Source organism: Molothrus ater, chromosome 7, assembly GCF_012460135.2.
Source record: "Molothrus ater isolate BHLD 08-10-18 breed brown headed cowbird chromosome 7, BPBGC_Mater_1.1, whole genome shotgun sequence".
NCBI lineage: Eukaryota > Metazoa > Chordata > Aves > Passeriformes > Icteridae > Molothrus > Molothrus ater.
In genome coordinates this window covers 36521361-36544120 of record NC_050484.2, presented here as the reverse complement: position 1 = coordinate 36544120, position 22760 = coordinate 36521361, and the positions used below count along the sequence as shown (strand labels likewise).

Below are 22760 nucleotides of genomic sequence, written 5' to 3'. Positions count from 1 at the left end.
TATCTGAACAATCCACATGATTTTGGAGGCTTTTAAAGAGCCTCCTTGGCTGGATGGTGTGAAGGGAAGGGAGTGATCACCTCCCACATGTCCTCACTTCACTGGTGCTGCCCTGGACTCCTGGAAAAATCATCTCTCCACAGTATTATCCCTCTGTAAAGGGGAGAGAACCCCACACCTGCCATGCCCTGTGGGGATAAAAGCCTTGGGACAGCCTCTGGACACAGCCAGGGAGCTGCAGGCCCTGCAGGACAGGTCCCAGGGCTGGCAGCAGAGATGGGATTCCATCCTGCCTGTGAATAATGACACGGCAGCCAGGTTGGATTTTAAACCACCTCAGCCTCTGTCTTAATGTCCTGCCTTCATTAGGGGCTTTTAAAAACATTTTGGCTTTGGTAAAGCTTTGCCCTCAGTTCCTGAAACTTGGAATAGCTGAGCTTCCATTCTCATCCGAGGCTTAGCACCCAAGGACCTGTCAGTCAGGTGAGGGAGACTCACGGGTGTCTTGAGCTGATTTTATGGATTTATGCAGTTCTCTCCCAGAGCTGGAGTCACAGCCGGATTTCTAAATGCCAAAATAGAGATTATAAGAGTGTCAAGCTTCATTTTGTTTTCACTTCACAGCTAATTAGCATTGATTTTCATGCCGTTGCTCCTGCATAGTATTCCACCGACATCACGAAACGGGAGAGGCTCTTTCTCACCCTGCCACCATCAATTTTAAACCCTCCTTGGAACAGAAGGACTTTGGGGTTGGGGTTTGGCAGCCAGAGCTCTGTCCCTTGGCAGGGTCTGAGCCACGCGTGGCAGTCGAGCTCCTTGAAGCTGATTTTTCCCGAAGTGAGAATTCCCTGGGCAGCCAGTGTGGTTTGCCATTTGAAGTCCTAACGGGAAGGTAGCAGGAGCTCCTTTTCCAACATCTGCAGAACGTTAAGGGCCGGGAATGATCCCTTAGCGGGAATTAGTGGGTTCTTGCGACCTCTCAAACAGGCCGGCTCATCTCGTGGCGTCATCTCGCAAGGCAGCAGAGAGAAATAATCTCTTTTCATCTGCTGAGAAGTCGAACAGGGCATTGATAAGCCCCGCCAAAGAGATAACAAATGGGTCTGGTTCAGGGGAACAGCGGCCCTAAACAAGGTGGGGATTCCATGAGGTGCAGATGTCCCTCAACGGCTGCTCGTTGAGGCGACAAAATCACTCCTGGCTTCTGGAAAAAACAAACAAACAAACAAAAAAACCCCACCAAAACAATAAAACAAACAAACAAAAAAAAAATCAGATATGATCATGGACTTAACGCCCATCCTCACTCATTCCCGAGGGAGCCCACGCTTCCCCCACGCAGGAAACACGCATTTCCTAATCCACAAATGTCCGACCTTAAACCTCGATAATGTTCTTTTAATGTGCGTTAAGCTGCACACCAGCAGCGCGGGGAAGGGGTGGGATGTGTAAAATCCATGTTTTATGTATTTTATTCAGTATTTTCCATGGATGCTTTAGTGGTTGGAATTGCGGGAGAGAGATCTGGAGAGCAATTTTAGATTTAAATCATCGAGCAGTTATTCTGAAACTAAAAGCACTTGTTCTCAGCTGGTTTATTGCAGTCATAGAAAGTGCTCAGGCAGATTATTTGTGAGGGGAGAAAAATGTATTTTGATATTCCCATGAAATCTTAGATGGGATCAGGAGTCATTACCACGCCAGTCCCAAATTGTGTGTGTGTTATTAATATACACATCATGATTTCTGGGATGGAAAGAGGAGAAACTGTGAAAGGCTCCGATCAGATCTGGAGAAAAATGGGGAATTTGAACGAAGCAAAGCACGAAACTGGGCCCTACAAATCAAAAATCCAGACTGCGTGTGAAAAATCCTGGTGGAAACATCAACCCCCACTGCCTTATCCCCGTAGTTATCGGGATATGGGAAAAGGCATTAAACTTAAGGGTCTGACATGAATAATGGGTTTATGGGGATTAACGGATCTGGAGCAGCTTCCCCAAGGAATTCCAACAAGCTGGCGGCTTGCAAGGATTGTCCCCAGTGCCCAAAGCACCCGAAATCCCTGGGGATGGGCTGGGCCACGTTGGCAGCAAACCAATCATGGGCAGATGAAATCACCGGGAGCTGCTGATGGAAGCTCTCTGCTCACGGTGAGTAAGGGTTCCTGTGCGTTAAAGTTTCCACATTCCAGGCATAGCTGGATGCAGGCAGATTTTCCACAGGAGCTGTGTGAGGGAGATGTTTCCTCCAGGACCCCGCAGGAGACTGATTCCTCCTCAGAGGAAAGCACCAAGGAAAGGGCAGCATCAGCACCAGCTTTGGTCCATCTTGTGTCCATATGTGCAGAGGTGCCCGATGGATTGATCAGGAGCAGATGTGCACACCCAGCTCCCACTCAGGATGAACAAAGAGCTCTTTCAACCCCATCTTCTTCTCTCTTTAGATACAAGATATTCCTTGGTTGGTGCATTGGACTCCCAAAGAACTGGAGGTGAAACTCCAGAGCTCGATCCCACCTTCCTCTGCCCATGAGGCTGCCCTGTGTTCCAGTGTGGAGCAGAGGGAAAGGCAGAAAAATCAGGGTTTTCTGCCCTTTGGAGAACACCTGAGAGCATTTTACACAACTTTATTTTTCCAAACTTATCTCCTGTTCCACTATTGAACAAAACTCAGCTTCCTGTGAGCAGTAATTTTCTTCCCTGCTTACTCCTCCCATTCCACCATCTCTCTGAAGAGCTGGTGGACAGCAGGGATGGATGGAGTCTGCAAAGGAGCAGCTTTTAATTTAAAAACATTAAAAAGAGATGGAAATCTGTCTGCTCCAGGGCTTTACAAAAAAGGCACACAGAGCGAATTTCAGTGTTTTACACATTGTTTCCAAACAGAAACCGATCCTTTGGAAATGAGTAATTTGACCTACGAAAGATATGACACGTCACAAACCCCAAAAATATCAGCACTGAATTTTGAAATGTCATGTTTGGGATTCTCTCGTGTGAGTCAGGGCAGCATCTCCCTGTGGCCAAACAGGCACGAGCCAGCATCCTTTTATCAGGATGTTGTTTTAAAACTTGATGAATTGCTCACGTTTCAGCCCAGAACTGACACGGACTGGGTTCATGACCTGGATGACTCAAGAGAAAAGGCAAAGGCTGCACCTTCAGGGTGGCCACCCTTGTGTGTGGCTGAGCCAGGCAAAGCCAGAAAGGAGGCAAGAGGGGAGGCAGGCTTTGCTCCAGCCCCTTTTCCAGGGATCCCACTGCCACACGGAGCCATATGGGGAAAAGAGAGGAGCTCTTGAGGGAGATGAGTGCTACGAGCTGCTCACAAACCGTCCCTTGTTCAGGGCTCTCCTTTCAGACACGATGCTCAATCCTCTGCTGAACCCCAGCCAGCTTTGCTGGGGGTTGTGTCCAGGAAGAGAGGAAATAGGAGGATGTTGATGGTTGGGAGGCACCGATCTCTGCTCTCGGTGACAGGGACAGCACTGAGGGCATGGCTGGAGATGTGTCCGGGCATGTTTGGGGTAGGTGTTAGAGAAAGGCTTTTCCCCCAGAGGGTGCTGGCACTGCCCAGGCTCCCCAGGGAATGGGCACATTCCCAACAGCTCCAGGAGCATTTGGACAGTGCTGCCAGGGATGCCCAGGGTGGGATTTTGGGGTGTCTGTGCAGGGACAGAGGTTGGATCCATGAGATCCATGATCCTTGTGGTACCTTCCCACTGGGAGTATTCCATGATTCTGTGGTTTTGTGATATCCCAACATATTCCTTGTGACCATGTTTTGAGGGGAAAGCCCCTTTGCCCACCATCACAAGCACCATCCCTTCTCATCTCTCGTCATCCCTTCTCATCTCTCGTCATTCCTTCTTCATCTCTCATCTCTTCTCAGCTCTCCTCATCCCTTCTCAGTTCTCTTCATCCTTTTTCAGCCCTTCCTCCTCGTCTCTGTCTCACCCCTCCTCATTCCCCTCATCCCCCTCAACCCCCTGCTCTCTCAGCTCTCCCCAGCATCCCTCATCCCAGCCCGAGGCACTGGGCACCCCCTGAGGGACCCCGGACCACCTCCGGAGGCCGCACAGCCCCAGATCCCTTTCCCACCGCCGACATTTACAGATAAAATCCCAGATGAACACCACAGCCCCCTCCTTTACGTCCCCCACGGCTCTGAGGGCGCCCCTCACTGCCCCCCGGCTCCCCTAGGGGGCGCACTGCCCCGGCGGCGCGCGGCGGAGGGGCGTGGCCTGGCGGCGGCGGGCGGTGATTGGCGGGCGAGAGGCTATAAATGGAGGCGGGCGGCGGGGGGACAAAGCAGTGAGCGCGGGACCGGCGGGCGGGCGGGCGGCGGCGCGTCCGCGGCTCTGCCTCCTCCACCGCGGCGGCTTTATTGTGCTTTTCATATCACTTTTACTTTTTTTTTTTTTTTTTTTTTCTCGAGGAGCCCGGGTGTGGTTTGGTTTTTTGGCTGGTTTTGGTGTTTTTTTTTTTTTTTTCCCTCTCTTCTGTTGTGGCCGGCCGGAGGGACTAAGGGGAGATCAATGAAGGAAAGAAGAGCGAGCCAGAAGTTATCGAGCAAGGCGGTGATGGATCCCAACCAGAACGTGAAGTGCAAGATCGTGGTGGTGGGGGACAGCCAGTGCGGGAAGACGGCGCTGCTCCACGTCTTTGCCAAGGACTGCTTCCCCGAGGTGCGCGGGACGGGAGCGGGGCTGGGCTGGGGCCGGGGTCGGGGCGGCGGCGATGATGGGCGCGGGCTGACCGTGCGCTGTCTCCCGGCAGAGCTACGTCCCCACCGTGTTCGAGAACTACACGGCCAGCTTCGAGATCGACACGCAGCGCATCGAGCTCAGCCTCTGGGACACCTCGGGTGAGCGCTCCTGTTGGCATCCCGGCAATTCGGGGGGGATCGGGAGCAGCGGCGGGGCTGGCGGGCTCCGCATGCGGCTGCTTCTGACGGCTTTTGGACAAAAATCTCAGCTATCCTTGCGGGATGTGCTTGGCTGAGGGTGTGGACAAGGCTCCGGGAAGCGGTTTGTCAGCATTGCAGGGGAATGTGTTCTCACCTGCCTGGCTGGAAGGAGCTTTCTGGGGAGCTCCGGGGGTACCTGGGCTGCTCTGCTGCCTGCAAACCCAGCTTGGCCTCCTAGGAGAGGGAAAAGGTGTTTATGTGCTAATGGTGAATTATTTCAGCTCGCTTTGGAGCTCCTGGGGGCCTCCTTAATGCCTCCTTGGTTATTTTTACAAAACATAGCACTTTTCAGTGTCCTAGAGAGTCTCTAAGGCCAGGAACGGCTTTTAGGGAAAACCTTTAGAATTTATCTCTGATTCTCTGGGATGTGGAGGGAGCCATCCTTTCCCCCCATCAGGCTCTTCATTCTTCCAGTTTTACCTGGAAGAAACCGGCTCAGACGGCTCCAAGGTTGAGGGGTTTGGTGTTTGGCTGGCTCTGCTCGCATGTTGAGACAGGAGCTCCTCTAGATCCGCCTGTCGTTGATAATTTGGATAATTGGGCTGCTCACACAGCCAGGGGGGTGAGGGAGCACCCCAAAATCGCTGCCTCAGTGCTGGAGAGGAGCGTGGGGAGCCGGTGTGGCTCTGCCTGTGGAGAGCTGAGGATGTCCAGGGGGGAATGACACCAGGAACCATTACCAGAGGTGTGCATCAACATCATCTGCAGAGCTGATTGGCAAAAAAACCTGCGGGAACTTGGCAGAGCACGCAGTGCCTCTCTTTCTCTGTGTAGATGGCTCCTTAATGCTGAATTTGGACCCGGCAGTTCCTCCTCAGCGCGACAGCAGTTCTTTTACCAGGAATGAAAATGTTAATCCCTGTTTAAAAGAGGAGTTTAGGCGGCGGGTTGGCTTCCCTCTTGCTGTTGAGGAAACGATTCCAAATTCTTGCAACACGATTACTGGGAAAAGGCAGCCTCTGCCCACAACCAGTATCAGCTTTGCTCTGAGCTGATTTTTTTTATTTTTTTTTTCTTCATCTTGTGCCAAGTGAGACTTGCAGATTTCTGGAGTATGTCTGGTTGGAGCTTTCATGCTGATTGCTAAGCTGCCTGGAACTATGGAGCAAGGGCTTATTAAAAATTATTAGTTATTTTGGAAAATATGTTATCTTTATTAACATACAACACACACACGGGCTGGACGTGGGAAGGTTTGGAATCTGTTTGTCAAAGGCTGGAGACACCCATGGAATGAAATATTCCCTGGCACTTCAAAAGACAAAAGCAGTGGAAGAAAAAACACCTGCCAGCCTTTGTCCTGTGTCCTGGAACTCAGAGCAAATGAGGTTGAGTCAGAAGCTTGAGACCAAGTGGGTGATTTTGTCTGACACCCCAAAGTGAAGAGGAAATGCTTGAAAGACCCAGTGCTCGGTTTTACTGAGTGGATCCTCTGGCTGTGGGACTCTGGATGAGGAATTCTGGCTCCCTGAACACCATCCATTCTCAGCCAGTGCAAAAACCCAGCTCTGCCCAAGCCCATGAACCCAGAGCAAAATCTCATCAGCAGATAACAGACAGCAGAAGATAAGGGAGTGTTTTAGCCTTATCTGAAAGTCTTGGTAATTTAATTTTTACAAGTCTTTGTCCTGCTCCTCTACCGAGTTGGAAGAGATGTCTGAATGGCATTTTTAAAGCAGGACTAAATCTAATTAACTTCAAAAGATGGCTGATCATTGCAACACGGGGGAGGTGATGGCTGCAGGTTTCGTGGTGCTTGAATATCTCTTGGGAGGGGGGGAAAGATGCTGTTTAATTGAGATTTTTTTGGAGTATGCTGCAGATACTTCCAAGATGACTCAAACAGTGTTTTGTATTCATCTTTAACTCTTTTTTTTTTTTTTTTTTAACTGGGAGCATTTAACAGCCTTGAATTAAAGTTGATAATTAGGTTTTGCAGTGAATCCTTTGGAAGGATGTACTGCCACCTCCGGCTCCTTTTTTGCTCCCTGGGAAAATCAGAAAAGCTGTGGCCATTGGTTAAAATAGTTGTGTGAGGGTGAGAACGGGCCCTGCTGCCACAGTTTTGCTTTGTAATTCTTTATATACCAACGACAATAATGTGTTTTTACCAGAGAACTTGTAGGTGTCATGCAACTGATAGAAAATTCAAAATTCATTGGGGAGTTGTTGTTGCATCTTGGATTTGCCCATAGGAATATGGGACAAGCAAGAGTGGAATGGAACGGGAAGGTTCATTATTCAAATGTTTGCTGGTGCTGTCTAGTTCTGCAAGTCATTAGAAGGATTTAAATTAGCCACAGCATTAAGGGAAGCACTTGCCAAGGAGAATTTCAATGGGGTTTGGGACTACCAGCCCTCTCTCAAAGCAGGAATGTCTGGTTGCAATCTCACTACACCATAAATTACTCTGCTCTGTGGTAACATGTGGCAGTCTTGAGCTGTTTGGGAGCTCTGCTGCTTGTGTGAGGTGGAATATTAAAAGTTTCTCCAGGTGAAAGCTTCATCTTGTACTTTCAGGGCCACTGCGAAGGAAAAAAAAATCTGTATTAGTTGCCTTTTTCTACCATCTAATCTGCATTTATCAAGTTTTTTTTGGCTCCTTTGATATTTATATTTCTTGCTAAGACAACAGCAGCTGTGGCTTAGAAATGCCATTAATTAGGTGTACATACCTGTGTCTCCCTAAAATGTGTTTTAGGGGGTTTCTTTATTGCTTGAACTGTGGCTACTCCAATAAAATAATTCTCAACAGGGCCAGAAATACTTACAACTGCTGGGGATTAGCAAGTAATTAAACCCAGAAGGGCCTTGGAGCTGAGAGTCAAGTTAGTTTTGCTGTGATTTTTATTGTATACAATGTGCTCAGTGTCCATCTACCAACAGAAATTAATTGGAAAGTTTCGTGCTCAAACCTTTCAGGAGAAAGCTGAAACTTGAAGGAATTAAAGTTGCTAATTCCCCAAATTCCCTGGCAGTAAGGACTGCAAAGGAAAAGTCCAATTGCTGTCTTTGCCTCCCAGTTCTCTTGTTGAATTCTGTGATTTTCTGGTTTTAATTGCCCGTTTTAGCAGGGTTTTCTTATTACATTTACACGGGAATTAATTAGAATTGGTGCCTGGGAATGCCAAGTGCCCTCCCAAAGTTTTCCCTTGGAGGTGTGATCCTACAAAAAACTGTGAATATTTTGATATCTCTGTGCTTGGAGATAACCTGCACTGTAAATCCACCTCAGTCATCCCATTTTTTTGGGGTTTTTTTTTGTTTTTTTTGAAGGAGGAAAACCATCAGCACTGAATCAGCTCCTTGGAGCAGGCAGTGTTTGCTGTGTTTTCTGGGATAATTAGTGAGCCCAAGGGTTTGGGAGTGAGAATGCTGCTGTTCATCTGTTGTTCTTTCACTTGACTGGGCTCCAAAAGGCTCCAAAGCCTAATTCCTGGTGGCTGCTTGCTGGTGTGGAAATAGGAAAGTCTTGCCTGTTACTGAGCCCTCCTGGCCTCAGGATGTGCAGCTGAACCCTCCTGGTGCCTTTGCATCTTCCAGCCAAACGCCTCTCCCTGATCCAGCACCTTCAAGTGGTGCTAAACCACCCCAAAATTAAATACTCTTCAGCTTTTAATGATGTCATTCTGTTCTTTATTAAGATAGCAATATTTAAAGCTGAGCTTGGCATCCCCTCTAGGCCAAACCCAGCCATATTGCTGGGGAGGGATTTTATTTCAGACTAAAAGCTGAATTTTTGTTGGACTCTGCATGAAACATGAGGTTTCAAAAGCAGACCATCCTTAATGTTGCAAGTATTTTTGGCTGAAATCATTGAAGCTGCCAAACAAATTAAAAAAAATAGGAGGATTGCAGCTGGAATAAATGTCCAGCACAAAGGAAAATGAACTACAGCCTTATCAGCAACTCCTTGATAAGACTGAAAAACCACCCATGTTGTCCTTGCCAAAAATGTTTTATTTTGCAGGAACAGAATCCCAAACACAAATAGGCTTTTTTTTTTTTTTTCTTTTTTCTTTCTCTCCCCACAAATACCATGGCTCCAGTTCCACATTCTCCTTCTGTTTTCGAGGGTTGGCACAGCTTCAAATCTGCAGAGGAACATGAAAAAGAGGGAGCAGCCTGGCTGGGCTGTGCTGGAGTTGTCTGTTCAGACTTGAGCGAGCCTCATTCCTCACATTCCTGCCTTCTGAGGGTTTCTCTGGGCAAAGGCATGAAAATGCCAGCTTGAATAGGCCTGCACAGTGAGGGCTGCAGCCCCTCTTTATTTGCACAGGAATAAAGCTTTGGTTATAAATGAGAGCAGGAAATTTCCTTTGTGGATCCTGCAGCTCCAGGAATTGAAATGGGCTCTGTTTGTTCTGCCACACACCAGCCTGGAGAAAAGCTGGGGAATATCCCTCCTAAGCTTGCTAAAAGTGCTTTTATTCCAGCTCAGCGTCTGAAATAGGAGAAATTCAAAGAGAGGGGGGGGGAAAAAGAAGAACCTTCCAAGCAAAGCAGGGGTGGGAAGGAGTCTCGGGGCTGGAGGTGGGGACTCTGTGAGCACAAATCCATCTCCTGCACATAAATGGGATCCCTGGAGCTGCTGAGTGAGCCCAGAGGTATTTGTGTGAGGAATGAGTTTCTGGGTGAGGCTTTGCTGAGACTCCTTTCTAGCCAGCACCCATTAAGGATTCCCTCAGTCCTGCCCGTGCTTGCTGGAGCTCAGGGAGATGTGGCAGTGCTTTAATGTCACCCAGGTGGCTCTCGGTGCCACTGGGTGCTGCAGTTCCTCCTGTCCGGGACAAATAACCCAGCCTGGGGCTCCAGGGTGAAGAACCCAGCCCTGGGGCTGCAGGACAGGGCTGTGACAGCAGTGCTGGAGATCCTGGGCTGTAATTAGCAGTGGAAAATGCTCATTGATAGCTGCAGTGAGGAGTTAACTCCAGGTCACCTCGCTGAGATTTGTTCCCAACGTGTCATTTGTGCTGAATTCAGCTGAAGTGGGGTGTGAAGAGCCTTTTCTGACAGCTCTGTCAGATTGACATCGTTTACAGAGATGAGCATTCGAATTAAATCCTTCTCGTTCACCAAATTACCTTCTGCTACCTACTTTGGTAATGCTTCACTCCCCATGTGTTATTCCTCATTTCAAAAACAACATTCCTGGGATTCTTGCCTCCTTTCCCGTGCAGGAGAAGCCTTCCAAGTGAAGTCATCTGCGAGCCCTTCACACCATTCCTTGTGCAACAGCCTGAGCTGTCTGTCAGGGCAAAACCTGAGCAATTCCTCTAATCCAGTTAATAATCAGAGACCTTGCAGCCAATTAGTTCTGGAGAGCTGGGAAATCCGTGGGATAATGAGCTGATAACCCCCCAAAATCCTGCGAGCTGGGTTCTTGGGGGGGGTGTTCCATGCTGTGTTTTAGGGGCTCTGCTGTATTTTAGGATTTACAGAAGTAAGGATGTGTGAGGGCTGAGAAAATTAATTTTAAGCTGCCCAAGCCCTTGCCCTGTTGGACCACTGAACTGGTTTAAATGCCCTTTTAAATGCTTTAAGAAATGTATTTTCCTCAGGAAGTGAAGCTCAGCACAGTTAAGGCCAAACCTAATGGTGGTTGAGCAACTTCTTAGAAAAACCAAAGATTTTTTTTTTCCCTTTCTTTCCCCCTCAAACCTGTTGCCAAATTCACCAGATGATTAAAATACGATTTGAAAGCCTGGACAGATTTTAACTCTCCACATCATGATTGCTGTTAAGGAAAGCAGAAAACCCCTCCACAGGCCTGCAAGTAAAACAAGTACAAAGAGCAGCACTGTACCTACATCTGTTCCCCCAGATTACTAAATTAGCTTTGATCTTGTTGATAAAAATCTGGTTTATGGGCTAAACATAAACATTTATTGCAAGCTTTATTGGTGTACAGATTAATGAGGCTTTTTGTGACAAATAACTTGAGTGCCTGCCTACAGGATTGGGATTTTTCCCTGCTAGAAATCTGTTTCCTGCAACAAGTTCTTCAATTTGAAGCAAGAGTTTCTTCTAAACATTGCCAATGTGACAGCTAAAGATGCTTTTTGCACTTGGAGCTATTTGTTTTAAATTAACTGTTAGACAAATCAAAACTGAGGAATTTCAAATCTGCTTTAGAAAAACCTTTTTTGGGCTTGGAGGATTTGTTCTCCTGCAGGTTAATGCTGGGCCTTAAACTTGAGCCGAGTGTTTCCCTCTCCTTGGGAGCATCCCAAGCCTTTGGTGGCTGATGGATCACTGGGGGGCTGTTGCTGAAAGCCTCTCCAGGCTGTCTGGATGGCTGCAGGAAGAGGAAAGCAGCAATTAATGGAGATGTTGTTTGTGTTTTCCCTGCAGGCTCTCCTTACTACGACAACGTCCGCCCGCTCTCCTACCCCGACTCCGACGCTGTCCTGATCTGCTTTGACATCAGTCGGCCAGAAACCCTGGACAGTGTCCTAAAAAAGGCAAGTGCTTGAGCAAGCCCTGAGCACAGAGCTCTGCTGGACAAGCTCATCTTGAAATGCCCCTGCAGTGGTGCTGTTCCTACACTGGAAACTTCCACTTTGTTTCTTTAAATGGAGCGATGACAGGAGGGTGCTTTAATTTGAGGTCATTTGTTTGAAAGGGGTGGATGTTAATTGAAAACAAAAACTCGCTAATGGACACTTGGAGGCTGAAGGAAATTCTCATTCCTCAGCCCTGAGAGAGCAAGGAATTGTTGAGGGTGGTGTGAGGTGCTGTAAGAAATTGTATCTCACATGTTCCTGTGACAGGATTGGGAAACTTCGCTGGGCAAAAATTATCTGCCAAGTGTTTGGACTTCTGCCACGGCCTTACATAATTTGTGAGGCTGATGTGTGAAGGAGCAGTGACAAATGCCTCTGGAAGGCACCAGCAGAGCTTGCAGTGGCACAGAAATGCAGCCCTGCCCCAAGCCCTCCATGAGATCACTGATCCCAGCCTGTGCACACTTCCCACGAGCTCAAACACGGAATTTCCATAGTCAGGCTCTGTGTTTGCAGGGTGGTCCTGGTCCTCTCCTTGGCTGCTGAGCATGACTCAGCTTCACAGTGGTGGGTTTGGGGCTTAATGACCTGAAGTTGTTTTTTTTTTTCTGAGGCTGGGGCCAGTGATTCTTGTCTCACTGGGATAAAGTGCCTTACAATGCTCTGAATAGCCTACAAAAAATACTTCAAAACTACTCTGTCTGTATCAAAAAGCATCCAGAGCTGTGGTTTTTCTGTCCCTGCTCATGCTTGATTACTTAATCCTGCAGGAGATTTTACTTAAAATGCTTTAAAACCCAAATTACAGCCTTAAATTTTAGGGAGTATCATCTGTTTGGATTATGCTGTGAAGTTTTGGCTTTGAGTTCTCAACATAACCTTGCAGAAAGATGAAACCAAATGAATTTATCCCAAGTTCTGTCTGAGGGGCTCCTTGCTGTTTCCCCTGGGGCAGATTTGTGTAGTTTTAGGGGTGAGAATGCAGCAATAAACCCACATTTAGCCCTGTGGTTGTACAGCTGAAGGTGGGGACACCATTTCTGCTGGGGCTGGGTGTGGGAAACAGCAGCTCTGCAGACCTTTGCTCATGTGGGTACATAACTCATTCCCTCCTGATTAGTAAGCCAGTGGAATTCATGAGTGTGTGAGATAGGAAGATTTCATCCTTGACCAAGTTCTGCTGGAGCTGATGCCTTCAGCAAATTACCTTGAAGGCAAATCCAGACATTACATAAAAATATTTCAACGTGGGATGTCAGGACTGATTAAAGTTGTTACTTATTGGCTCTTTGGATTTAAACTTTAACTGTTGAGTTTTATCTTTTTACTTTGTTAGGGTCAGGATTAAATGTGTGAGATGGTAGTTTTTGTTTGGACTTAGATGTTTATTAGTTTTTATTTTTATCACAGTTTTACCAACTGTTGACTTCTACAGTATTTTACTTTAATAAACTAAAAATGGAGTTCTATTTCTTTTTACAAGGTTTTTCAAGGATAAACTATCTAATTAAGAAATGACACTTAAATTATTTTTATCTTTAACTTAATAACTAACTGCTCGTGGCGTGTAGTGTGGATTTTTTAATCTAATTACACAATTCCACCCAAACCCATGAAGAAAGACCAGCTTTTGTCTTAAAACTTTTATTTTATATAAATTACTATAGTCTAAAACTTTAAACTATAAGTTTTCTACTGTGTGATATTACACACTTCCAATCAAACCACACACCTATAATTTTAGAATTCAAAATTTCAATTTTGGAAGCGTTCTCCGCGGCCTTAAGTCAAATGCAGCGTTCCCTTGGGGTTTAGTCTAAAAGAAAGGAAAGTCTAAAATTCTCAGCATTCCAGCAATTAACGAAACTTGCAATTTTCCAGTGGAAAGGGGAGATCCAGGAGTTCTGCCCCAACACCAAGATGCTGCTGGTGGGCTGCAAGTCAGACCTGCGCACCGATGTCAGCACGCTGGTGGAGCTCTCCAACCACAGGCAGACCCCCGTGTCCTACGACCAGGTAGGGGCCACCTCCTTGTCTGCCCTTCAGGAGGGAAGGAAAAACCCCTTTTCTGTCACTGGAGCCCTCACTGTGGGCAGCTTCTGCCTCACGATGACACCAGTGCAGCCTAAAAGGCAGATTTGCCTTGGTTTGAAAGCTGTGTAGGACTAAAGGAAGTCCTGCAGCCCCACAGTACATCATAAAATCATCCCTTTAAACATCATAAATTGTTGACTTTTTGGTTGCAAATTGCCGTTTAGGTGAGTTGTTAAAAACTTCCTGCTTTTCTGTGCCTGCACATGCCAAAAATGTAGCTAAAAGGTGACACATCCTGTTTATTCACTGACAAATTGGTAAAAATTGCTGTCTGCAGACTTCAGATTTGATGTTGTTTGACTTTAGAATCATGACATTATATTGGCAATATAGCCTGTCCCCAATTCCTTAAAAAACTCCTTGTCTGTCCTTCTGAAGGTGCAGCAGCACCAGAAGGCATCTTAATTCTTGATGAGTTCTTTGCTCTTGGGGGAGGGAGAAGTTTGGAGGCAGGCATTAGAGGAGAGAAAAGGGAAAGGAATGAGGTCATGGGAGAGAGCAGGATGCAGGGAACAGGGAAACTGCTCTGAGGTGAGCTTCCCTTTATTACTCACATGTGTGTGATCATTCATGGCAGCTGAATCACCCTGTGGGAGGCACGGTGGCACCTCCACGAGTCACCTCAGTGGCTTTAACAAACAGTTTGGGATGGTTTCTCCCTCATGTTTTCCAAAGCAGCAGCTCCTGATGTGGGGTTACTAAGGATGCAGCATGTTTACACTGGAAAATGGCAGGACTTCAGTAAAATCAAGTCTTTCCATGAGAGTGATCAAAACTCTGCTGGCAGGTGGATTTTTTCCCCCTGGATTCACAGCTCAGCCTGTACCCCTGAGAGGAGCAGGAGTCAGCTGAACACAGAGGACACAGCTCTTTCTAAATCCCCTTGCCTGGAATGGAGTCAGAGCTTTCCCATTCCTCTGAAGTCCATCAGGAAGCTCTGGGAGGGTAAGGACAGGCTGGTGACACCATGCTCCAACCTCCCAGTTCAGGCAGCTCCACCTGAGCAAACATTTCTGAGGCTGAGCTGAGATGTTTGACTGTGGGGAGGGCTGCTCCCACCAGCTCCTGCTGCCTTATCAGGCCTCTCCCCTGTGCCACTGATAAGGGGCAGCATCACTGCAGGGCAAACAGGAAGCTGGGTGCCCAGGGATTGGTGGCACCAGGCTGGCACCGAGGGGCTGGAGGCAGGCACGGGGGTGGCACCTCAAGGATGTGGTTGGGTTTTGTAACTCAGTAAAGATTCGTCCCTCAGAAATCAAATTTCCCTTGGAACAACTCCCTTTTTTTTGCTTAATGCTGTATTGTGTTCAGTAGCAAAATCAAGGATGTGGTTGGTTTTTGTAACTTAGTAAAGATTCACCCCTCAGAAATCAAATTCCCTTGGAACAACTCCTGGTTTTTCACATAATGCTGTATTGTGTTCCAGTGGCAAAATCCACCATGGGATCCTGGGCTATTGTCACGTGTTCCCTTGTGCTGCTGGAACAAAAATCCCTGCTTTGACTTCTTAAAAATCACTAAAGAAGAGCTCCTATAACCCCTCATGTTCTTTTCCCCTGTTCCCTGTCAGGAAGTTGATAAAACTCTCCCAGAACACATTTCCCTAAGAACTTTGCCCTCTTCCTGGAGCTGGAACAGGGGCTCTGCTCCAGCTCAGGGCAGCTGCTTATTCCAAAGAGAAATTCTGTGTCTAAAGGAATTTCAGCTGCCAGATTTTCCAGGAATTTCCCAGATTCAGGTTAAGATGATAGTGCTGAAAAGGCCTCACACAGACCCTTCAGCTTTTGCAGTTTCCTTTTCTCTCCCAATTCTCTCCAAGCAGATAATGCTTGGACACTTGTTGAACTCCTCCTGGAAGCAATTCTCTGTTTATTTTCCCAAGTCAGCTTTGGGTTTTCCAGGCAAACAGCGCAGAGCTGAATTAGGAGGATTTTGCACGACTTGCTATTGATCACATGTTCCTTTTTCCCCTCAGGGTGCAAATATGGCCAAATAAAAATTAAAAATGGGCTCCTATAACCCCTCATGCCCTTTTTCCTCTGTTCCCTATCAGGAAGTTGATAAAACTCTCCCAGAACACATTTCCCTAAGAACTTTGCCCTCTTCCTGGAGCTGGAACAGGGGCTCTCCTCCAGCTGCTTATTCCAAAGAGAAATTTTGTGTCTTAAGGAATTTCAGCTGCCAGATTTTCCAGGAATTTCCCAGATTCAGGTTAAGGTGAAGCTGCTGAAAAGGCTGCAGTCACTCAGCTCTTTTTCTCTCCCAATTTGTGTTTATCAGCACAGCAGATAATGCTTGGACACTTGTTTAGCTCCTCCTGGAAGCAATTCTCTGTTTATTTTCCCAAGTCAGCTTTGGGTTTTCCAGACAAACAGCGCAGAGCTGGAATTGGGAGGATTTTGCACAACTTGGTATTGATCACATGTTCCTTTTTACCCTCAGGGTGCAAATATGGCCAAATAAAAATTAAAAATGGGCTCCTATAACCCCTCATGCCCTTTTTCCCTTTTTTCCCCTGTTCCCTGTCAGGAAGTTGATAAAACTCTCCCAGAACACATTTCCCTAAGAACTTTGCCCTCTTCCTGGAGCTGGAACAGGGGCTCTGCTCCAGCTCAGGGCAGCTGCTTATTCCTTAAGGCACAGACTTTCTCTTTGGAGATTTCAGCTGCCAGATTTTCCAGGAATTTCCCAGATTCAGGTTAAGGTGAAACTGCTGAAAAGGCTGCAGTCACTCAGCTCTTTTCTCTCCCAATTTGTGTTTATCAGCACAGCAGATAATGCTTGGACACTTGTTTAGCTCCTCCTGGAAGCAAATCTCTGTTTATTTTCCCAAGTCAGCTTTGGGTTTTCCAGGCAAACAGCGCAGAGCTGGAATTGTGAGGATTTTGCATGACTTGCTATTGATCACATGTTCCTTTTTCCCCTCAGGGTGCAAATATGGCCAAACAGATTGGAGCAGCCACATACATCGAATGCTCAGCCTTACAGTCAGAAAACAGTGTCAGAGACATTTTTCACGTCGCCACCCTGGCGTGTGTGAACAAAACAAACAAAAATGTGAAACGAAACAAATCTCAGAGGGCCACAAAGCGAATTTCACACATGCCTGGCAGGCCAGAACTGTCCACAGTGGCCACGGACTTGAGAAAGGACAAAGCCAAGAGCTGCACGGTGATGTGAAGGAGCTGGGATTTCCTGGAGGAGGAGGAGGAGGCGGAGGAAGATCCAGGAGGGGTTGGAGCTCAATGAAGTCACAGCCACAGGGTGTTTAATGAGGGCTTTGCCAGTGCTTTCATGGAGACTTCTCCTGCTGTGTGAGACTGTACTTAAGGACTGAGCAGCAGGAAGAAAAGGCTCTGAGAGAGGTGGCATCAGGAATTTCTGTTTGAAGACAATGCCAAAAAAATAATAATAAAAGGGAAAACGTTTGAATGTGCTGAGAGAAGAGAGAGTGATTGGGAAAATAACCCTGCAAAGGAGAGATGTGATGGACAGTGCTTGTTTCTTTTAGTAACGCTCTGCTCCTGGATGCTACCACTTTGATTTCATTCAAATAATACTTTAATGGGATTTTTTTTTTTAATGAAGACGTTATTAACACGCCCCTTCTCATTAAGGAACTATCCCCATGACCTTAGAGTTGGTTTTCCAAAGGATTTGATCTCATTTTTTTTAGTAGCTGATTGTGAAAATGGAGAGGATACCGAGGCCGTGTGTGTCACCTAGAGGAAAATGTTGGAGTTTTGCCTTGCTGATCCACGATGGGGATGAAGACAACTGTTTGAGGATTCCCAGAATTTCCGTGGAAATGAGATGGATGCGGTTTGGGGGGAGGGGAGTGGGGGCAAAGCAGCCCTGCAGGGCTCTGACTTGGCTGTTCCTCTTTGTGGTTGTGATGTGGAGTGGAGTTGGTGCCCAGTGCTGGTGTTCTGTGTGGCCTCGTTGCTGTAGGTTCAAGTGGGAGGTGCTGAGAGCTGTGATGGCAAATGATTCGTGGTGGTTTTGCAGCCCTGATCGTTCCTTAAGCCTTACTGCCCACCTGGGGAAGCCCCAAAAACCCCCCTGGGCTTCTCCCAGGAGCTGGAGAGCCCATGGATCCCGCAGAAAGCTGCAGAGAAATGCTCTTCTGGGATGTGGTTCACTGCAAAAAACAAGAAAACAAACAAACAAAAAAAATACCCCTCAAAAACCTGCAAATGAGCCAGCTGAGCCTTTTGTGGTGCTCCTCATTTTGGGGAGGAAAAGGGGTCTGAAGAACTGTGAGGCCTTAAGGGGTCCCCAGTGGGAACTGGATACTGCCCTTAGTTTTAGGATTGACACAAAAGTATCCAGCCCCCAAATCCTGAAATGGGGTGAACTGGTTCAGTACAATCCCTTTTTGCTGTTGTTACACTGAATTAAATCAGCCTTTTCCAATGGTTTGCAACTCTTCCTGACTCACCAAACTTCTCCCAAAGGAAGGAGACAAAGCTCTGAGCAGGCTGGTTTTTGCTTGTGGAGGACAAGCATTTCATACCCAATGGTGATGCTTCATTTTTGAAGTGTTTAAAAGCTCTGTTCACTCGTGCAAAGGTAAAGATGAACTCATAATTAAATCTCAGTTCTGTGTGTTCCCAGCACTTTGTTTCATCTGAGAAAAGAAGACAAATCTCACTCCCATTCTGGTTATTTCCCACAAAAAAAAAAAAAAAAGACATTTTTGACCACCATAATAAGCTTTTAACTGATGCAACCGTGCTCTTAGGGCAGTATTACAAAATAGCTGGTAAGTGCTTCTTTCTGTATTTAAATATTGTGGAAAAATAAGTTATAACTGTTATAAAGCAGGACATTCATTACTTTTTTTTTTAATTGTTGAAGTCACTTTGTATGTTTGGTTAATGTTTCTGCAGTATTTATTAAAATACCATTTTTTTCTTTGAATTAAAAAACAAAAAAAGGAATTTTCTTGTGGTGGAAATGACCTTTGTGTGGTAGTTCATTAATATTTGTGTGTTTTGGGGCATAATTGTGCTGGGGTTTGAATAGGAATCTTTCTCTTGCAACAGCCTTTTGGGCATTAAATTTTCCACTTTGCTGTGGGTTCTTTCCCAGAGTTGTTTCCCAAAAATGCCAGAGGCAGAGGAGCAAAGCAAACACGTGGGGGTTGCTTTGCTTTGCCTCTCAAGCTGAATTTTCACATTTTCAAATTCAGTTTGCAGGTTGTTCTTTGCCAGAAAATCTCATTCCCATCCGAGGGCTGTTCCTGATGCTGGCACTGCTGAGAGATCCTTAGAATTCTGAGTTGTCCTGGAATTCCTGTGTCCTGTTGGGACACAGAACCTGCAGCTCATCCTCCCCTCCCAAGGGCCTCTCCTGGTGTCAACCCAGGCAGGAAAGCTTGGAATTGTCTCCCTGTGGTGCTCTTCATCTCAGAATTCCATCTGAGCATTCCCAGCAGTTCATCTCCTGTTCCTTCTGACTGTGCTGATGTTCCCGATGACCCAGCAGCTCTGTAGGTGCTGTAATTAATGAGAAATTAATGAGTGAGGGTTTAATTGATTACCCAAACTCTCTCTGTCCTTGCCATCTGAAGGTGTCTTTGGTGTTTCCGTCTGTGCCAGCTCGAGGAGCCCAACTCAGCTCATGATCCGAAATTGAGCCAGCAGGAAAAGCTCCGCTCCTCCTTCCTTGGAGCCTCTTTCCAGAAAGGATTTTTTCCCAGTTAATGGTTCCTCTTGGAGGGTTTGTGGTGTCTCTGTCAGAGCTGCAAATGTTGGAGGAGTGGTTGGGCCACTCTTTTTGGCTTCATCCCAACCCTGGTCCTACACCAGGCTCCTGCTGCTTTTCCTGGGATTTTCACCAGAGCTTGGCAGGGAATTCTGCATGAGCTGCAAGCTGGGCTTTGTGGCTCCTCTGCTCCCTCTGAGCTGCTCTTCCCTGGCTCCTGGTGGAAGAAATAGAAATGTCTCTTCCTGGTGCCTCCAGTTTGGAGGTTCCCCAAATTTTGTAGGAATTTTGGATGTTTCATGGTGCTCCTGGGTCACGTTAGTGTGGTGTGGTCACAACCCAAATGGGGTGGGTTAGGAAGGTGCTGCTGAAGGACTCTCAAACCATCTCCAGAAAGGAAATAAAACTAAATTTAACATGCTGAAGTTGGCTGTTTGATGGATATTTAGGTTTTTTTCCACCCAGATTGGTGGTGGCTTAAAGCTCCAAGCGTACTTTGGGACTCAGGTGGTTCAGGATCAGGTGCTGGCATTTCTTTGCCTCATCTTCACATAGCCAGCCTCTCCTAAGGGAGGGATTATTTGCTGAAAATCAAGTAATTATTAATTCTCAGCTCATTTAGTTTCTTCCTTCTAAACTCCTTTTTTAAAAGATTTATGAACCTATTTTTCCAAGGATTCTCCATCTCATCCTGCTCTTGTGCCAGCCTTCCTGAAAAAGCCATGGAGAGGCTGGAGTTGCAACAGTGGCTGCTGCCAATTTAAAAGCTCAAACAGCATATTCTTAATATTTTAAATTTATTTTATTTTCCTGCAGCTCTTTCATCTTCCTAGCAGGTCCTAAAGTGTCCAAAATGACCTTGGGTCCTGATCCTTGGGATCTGGCACAAGGAATGTTCTGCCAAGTGTTTTTTATTTATTCTCCCTAAATGAACTTGGAGGATGAGGGATGAGAAATAATCTGAGGAGGAGAGAAAAGAGCTCACCCAGATTTTTAAAGGATCTGTGAAGAAAGAATTCCAAATGGGGAAATGGGGTTTTAGGCCTCCACGCACCTCATGGCACAAATTCTGGGATGTGCCAGAATCTAAATCTCCTTCCTTTGCAATTTGCTGTGGAGGTTGGCAAGGAATTCCCAGTTTTTCACTCATGGAAAGGGGATGAATCAGGATGGTTCCTGCTCTGCCATGGTCACCTGCCCTGCTCTGGAGGTGGCACCAGCGCTGGGATCATTCCCATGGGAATGAGGAAGGGATGAGCAAAGCCCCTAAACCAGACTTTAATCCCACAGCAAACAGAGACATTCCCTGGTTAAACCACTTTTCCTGGGAACAGCCCCCTTGAAGCCAGTCCAGGCTGCCATTTTGGGATAAAAGTTACCATTTTACTTATTTTACAGCAAAATACAAAATAAGGGGGTGAGGAGGTAGCAGTAACCCCCTGCAGTGTGCATTTCTGAAATAAAGGGGAATTTCAGTGTGTTTGCAATGAAATAACGGTGCTAATATTGAATATTATTAAATATTTACAGATGGGGGGTGAAGTTATGCTCTGTGGGCCTGGGCATGTGGCCTCAGCCAGGGCCACCTGGATTTTTGAGGGAAAAACCCAAAGAAAAGCTTCACCCCCAGCATGAAGAGGCTCGACTTGGGCAAACACCCAAAGGCAAGGAGCAGAATGATAAATAAACACAAGGACTGGAATTCCAGGGCTGGAATCCATGGCAGCAACTGGGACTGGGGGTCCTGGGAGTGCCTTGGGGTGTCCCTGTGGTGGGGGGCAGAGGATGCTGAGTCAAGTGCTCTGCCATGAGCATGAAAAATCAGCAGTGACACCCTGGGACACCTGCAGGGAGCTGTGACAGTCCCTGGAGCAGGAAGGGAGAGAGGAGAAAGGAGGTGCTGGGCACCATTTCGTGGTGGCAAAGTGAAATTGGGCAGCATTGGGCCTAAGATGGCGGGTCCCCTCACGGGGCTGGCGCCATCTTGGCTCATTAAACTGGATGGGGGAATTGGATAAGAGGGTGTAGGAAGGAGGGTTACGTTTGGATGTGACCTTGGAGCTGAGGACAAGGTGACAGCAACCACTGAGAGACTGGGAAAAGGGGATGGAGCCACATATGAACCTCACTATTTCCTACAGCTCTGTGCTTCATGGCCTGATCCAGAGCGCTGGGAATGTGTCCCTTTTCCTAGGGAACGTGTCCCTGCCTCGAGAATATGGCCCCTTTCCTCAGGAATGTTTCCCCTTTCCTTGGGAATTTGTCCCTGCCTCGGGAATATCGCCCTTTTCCTTGGTAATGTGTCCCCTTTCCTTGGTAATGTGTCCCCTTTCCTTGGGAATGTGTCCCTACCTCGAGAATATGGCCCTTTCCATACGATGTGTACCTTTTCCTAGGGAATGTGTCCCTTTTCCTAGGGAATGTGTCCCTGCCTCGAGAATATAGCCCCTTTCCTCGGGAATGTGTCCCCTTTCCTTGGGAATTTGTCCCTGCCTCGGGAATATCGCCCTTTTCCTTAGAAATGTGTCCGTTTTCCTCGGGAATGTGTTCCCCCTCCTCGGGAATGCTGATGGCATCGTGCCGCACTATTTTCCACAGAACAAAAGCAGATCCTGGGGCTGCAGGGCATTTTCTGCCCCCAAAGTCGGGACCTCCCAAGTCAGGGGGTTGGAGGTGGCTGTGCCGAGTTTCAGGTTACTCCGAGCAGAGCCATTAACCTCATCCTGGCTGGAATAGCTGCAGATGGGATTCAGGACTTGCCCTGAAGCAGATGTGACTCATTTCTTGTCTGGCATATCCATGATGTGACGTGGAAATGGGCTCTGCCCTCTGCCCTGCCCTGTCACCCGCTCCTGCCTGGCACAGCAGCACGAGTTTGCCGTGGTTTGTCTGTTCAGGAAGTGTTTGGTGCCCTCTGTCCTGCCCAGGAGGTGTTTGGTGCTCTCTGTCCCACTCAGGAGGTATTTGGTGCTCCTTGTCCTGCTCAGGAGGTGTTTGTTTTGGTCCCCTCTGTCCTGATCAGGAAGTGTTTGTTGCCCTCTGCACTAATCAGGAGGTGTTTGGTACCCTCTGCTCTGCTCAGGATGAGTTTTGGTGCTCTTTGTCCTGATCAAGAGATGTTTGGTATTCTCTGTCAGGAGGTGTTCTGGTGCCCTTTGTTCTGTTTTGGAGGTGTTTGGGTGCTCTTTGTCCTGCTCATTTTCCATGGTCCACAGCAGGGGATGGATGGATGGATGGATGGATGGATGGATGGATGGATGGATGGATGGATGGATGGATGGATGGATGGATGGATGGATGGATGGATGGATGGACGGACAGCTCTGCCTCAGGGCTGTGAAAACCCCTTCTCCTGCCCAGAGCAGCTGTGGCTGGCCCTGGATCCTGGAAGTTTCTGCACCCCCATTTTTGCAATTTTGCCTTTCTCTGACAAACCTGGGAGCATCCCTGAGCAAACATCCCGGGATGTGCTCCTGC

General features: G+C 47.2%; 1 protein-coding gene across 1 annotated transcript; it reads left to right on the top strand.

Moving 5' to 3' along the window:
* The first annotated feature begins 4482 nt into the window (after positions 1 to 4482).
* RND3 (Rho family GTPase 3) lies at positions 4483 to 18534 on the top strand. Its single transcript, XM_036387158.2, has 5 exons — positions 4483 to 4693; positions 4785 to 4872; positions 11329 to 11438; positions 13362 to 13496; positions 16503 to 18534. The coding sequence occupies exons 1-5, from the start codon at positions 4544 to 4546 to the stop codon at positions 16752 to 16754; spliced, it is 735 nt and encodes a 244-aa protein (XP_036243051.1). The 5' UTR covers positions 4483 to 4543; the 3' UTR covers positions 16755 to 18534.
* The last annotated feature ends 4226 nt before the right edge of the window (positions 18535 to 22760 follow it).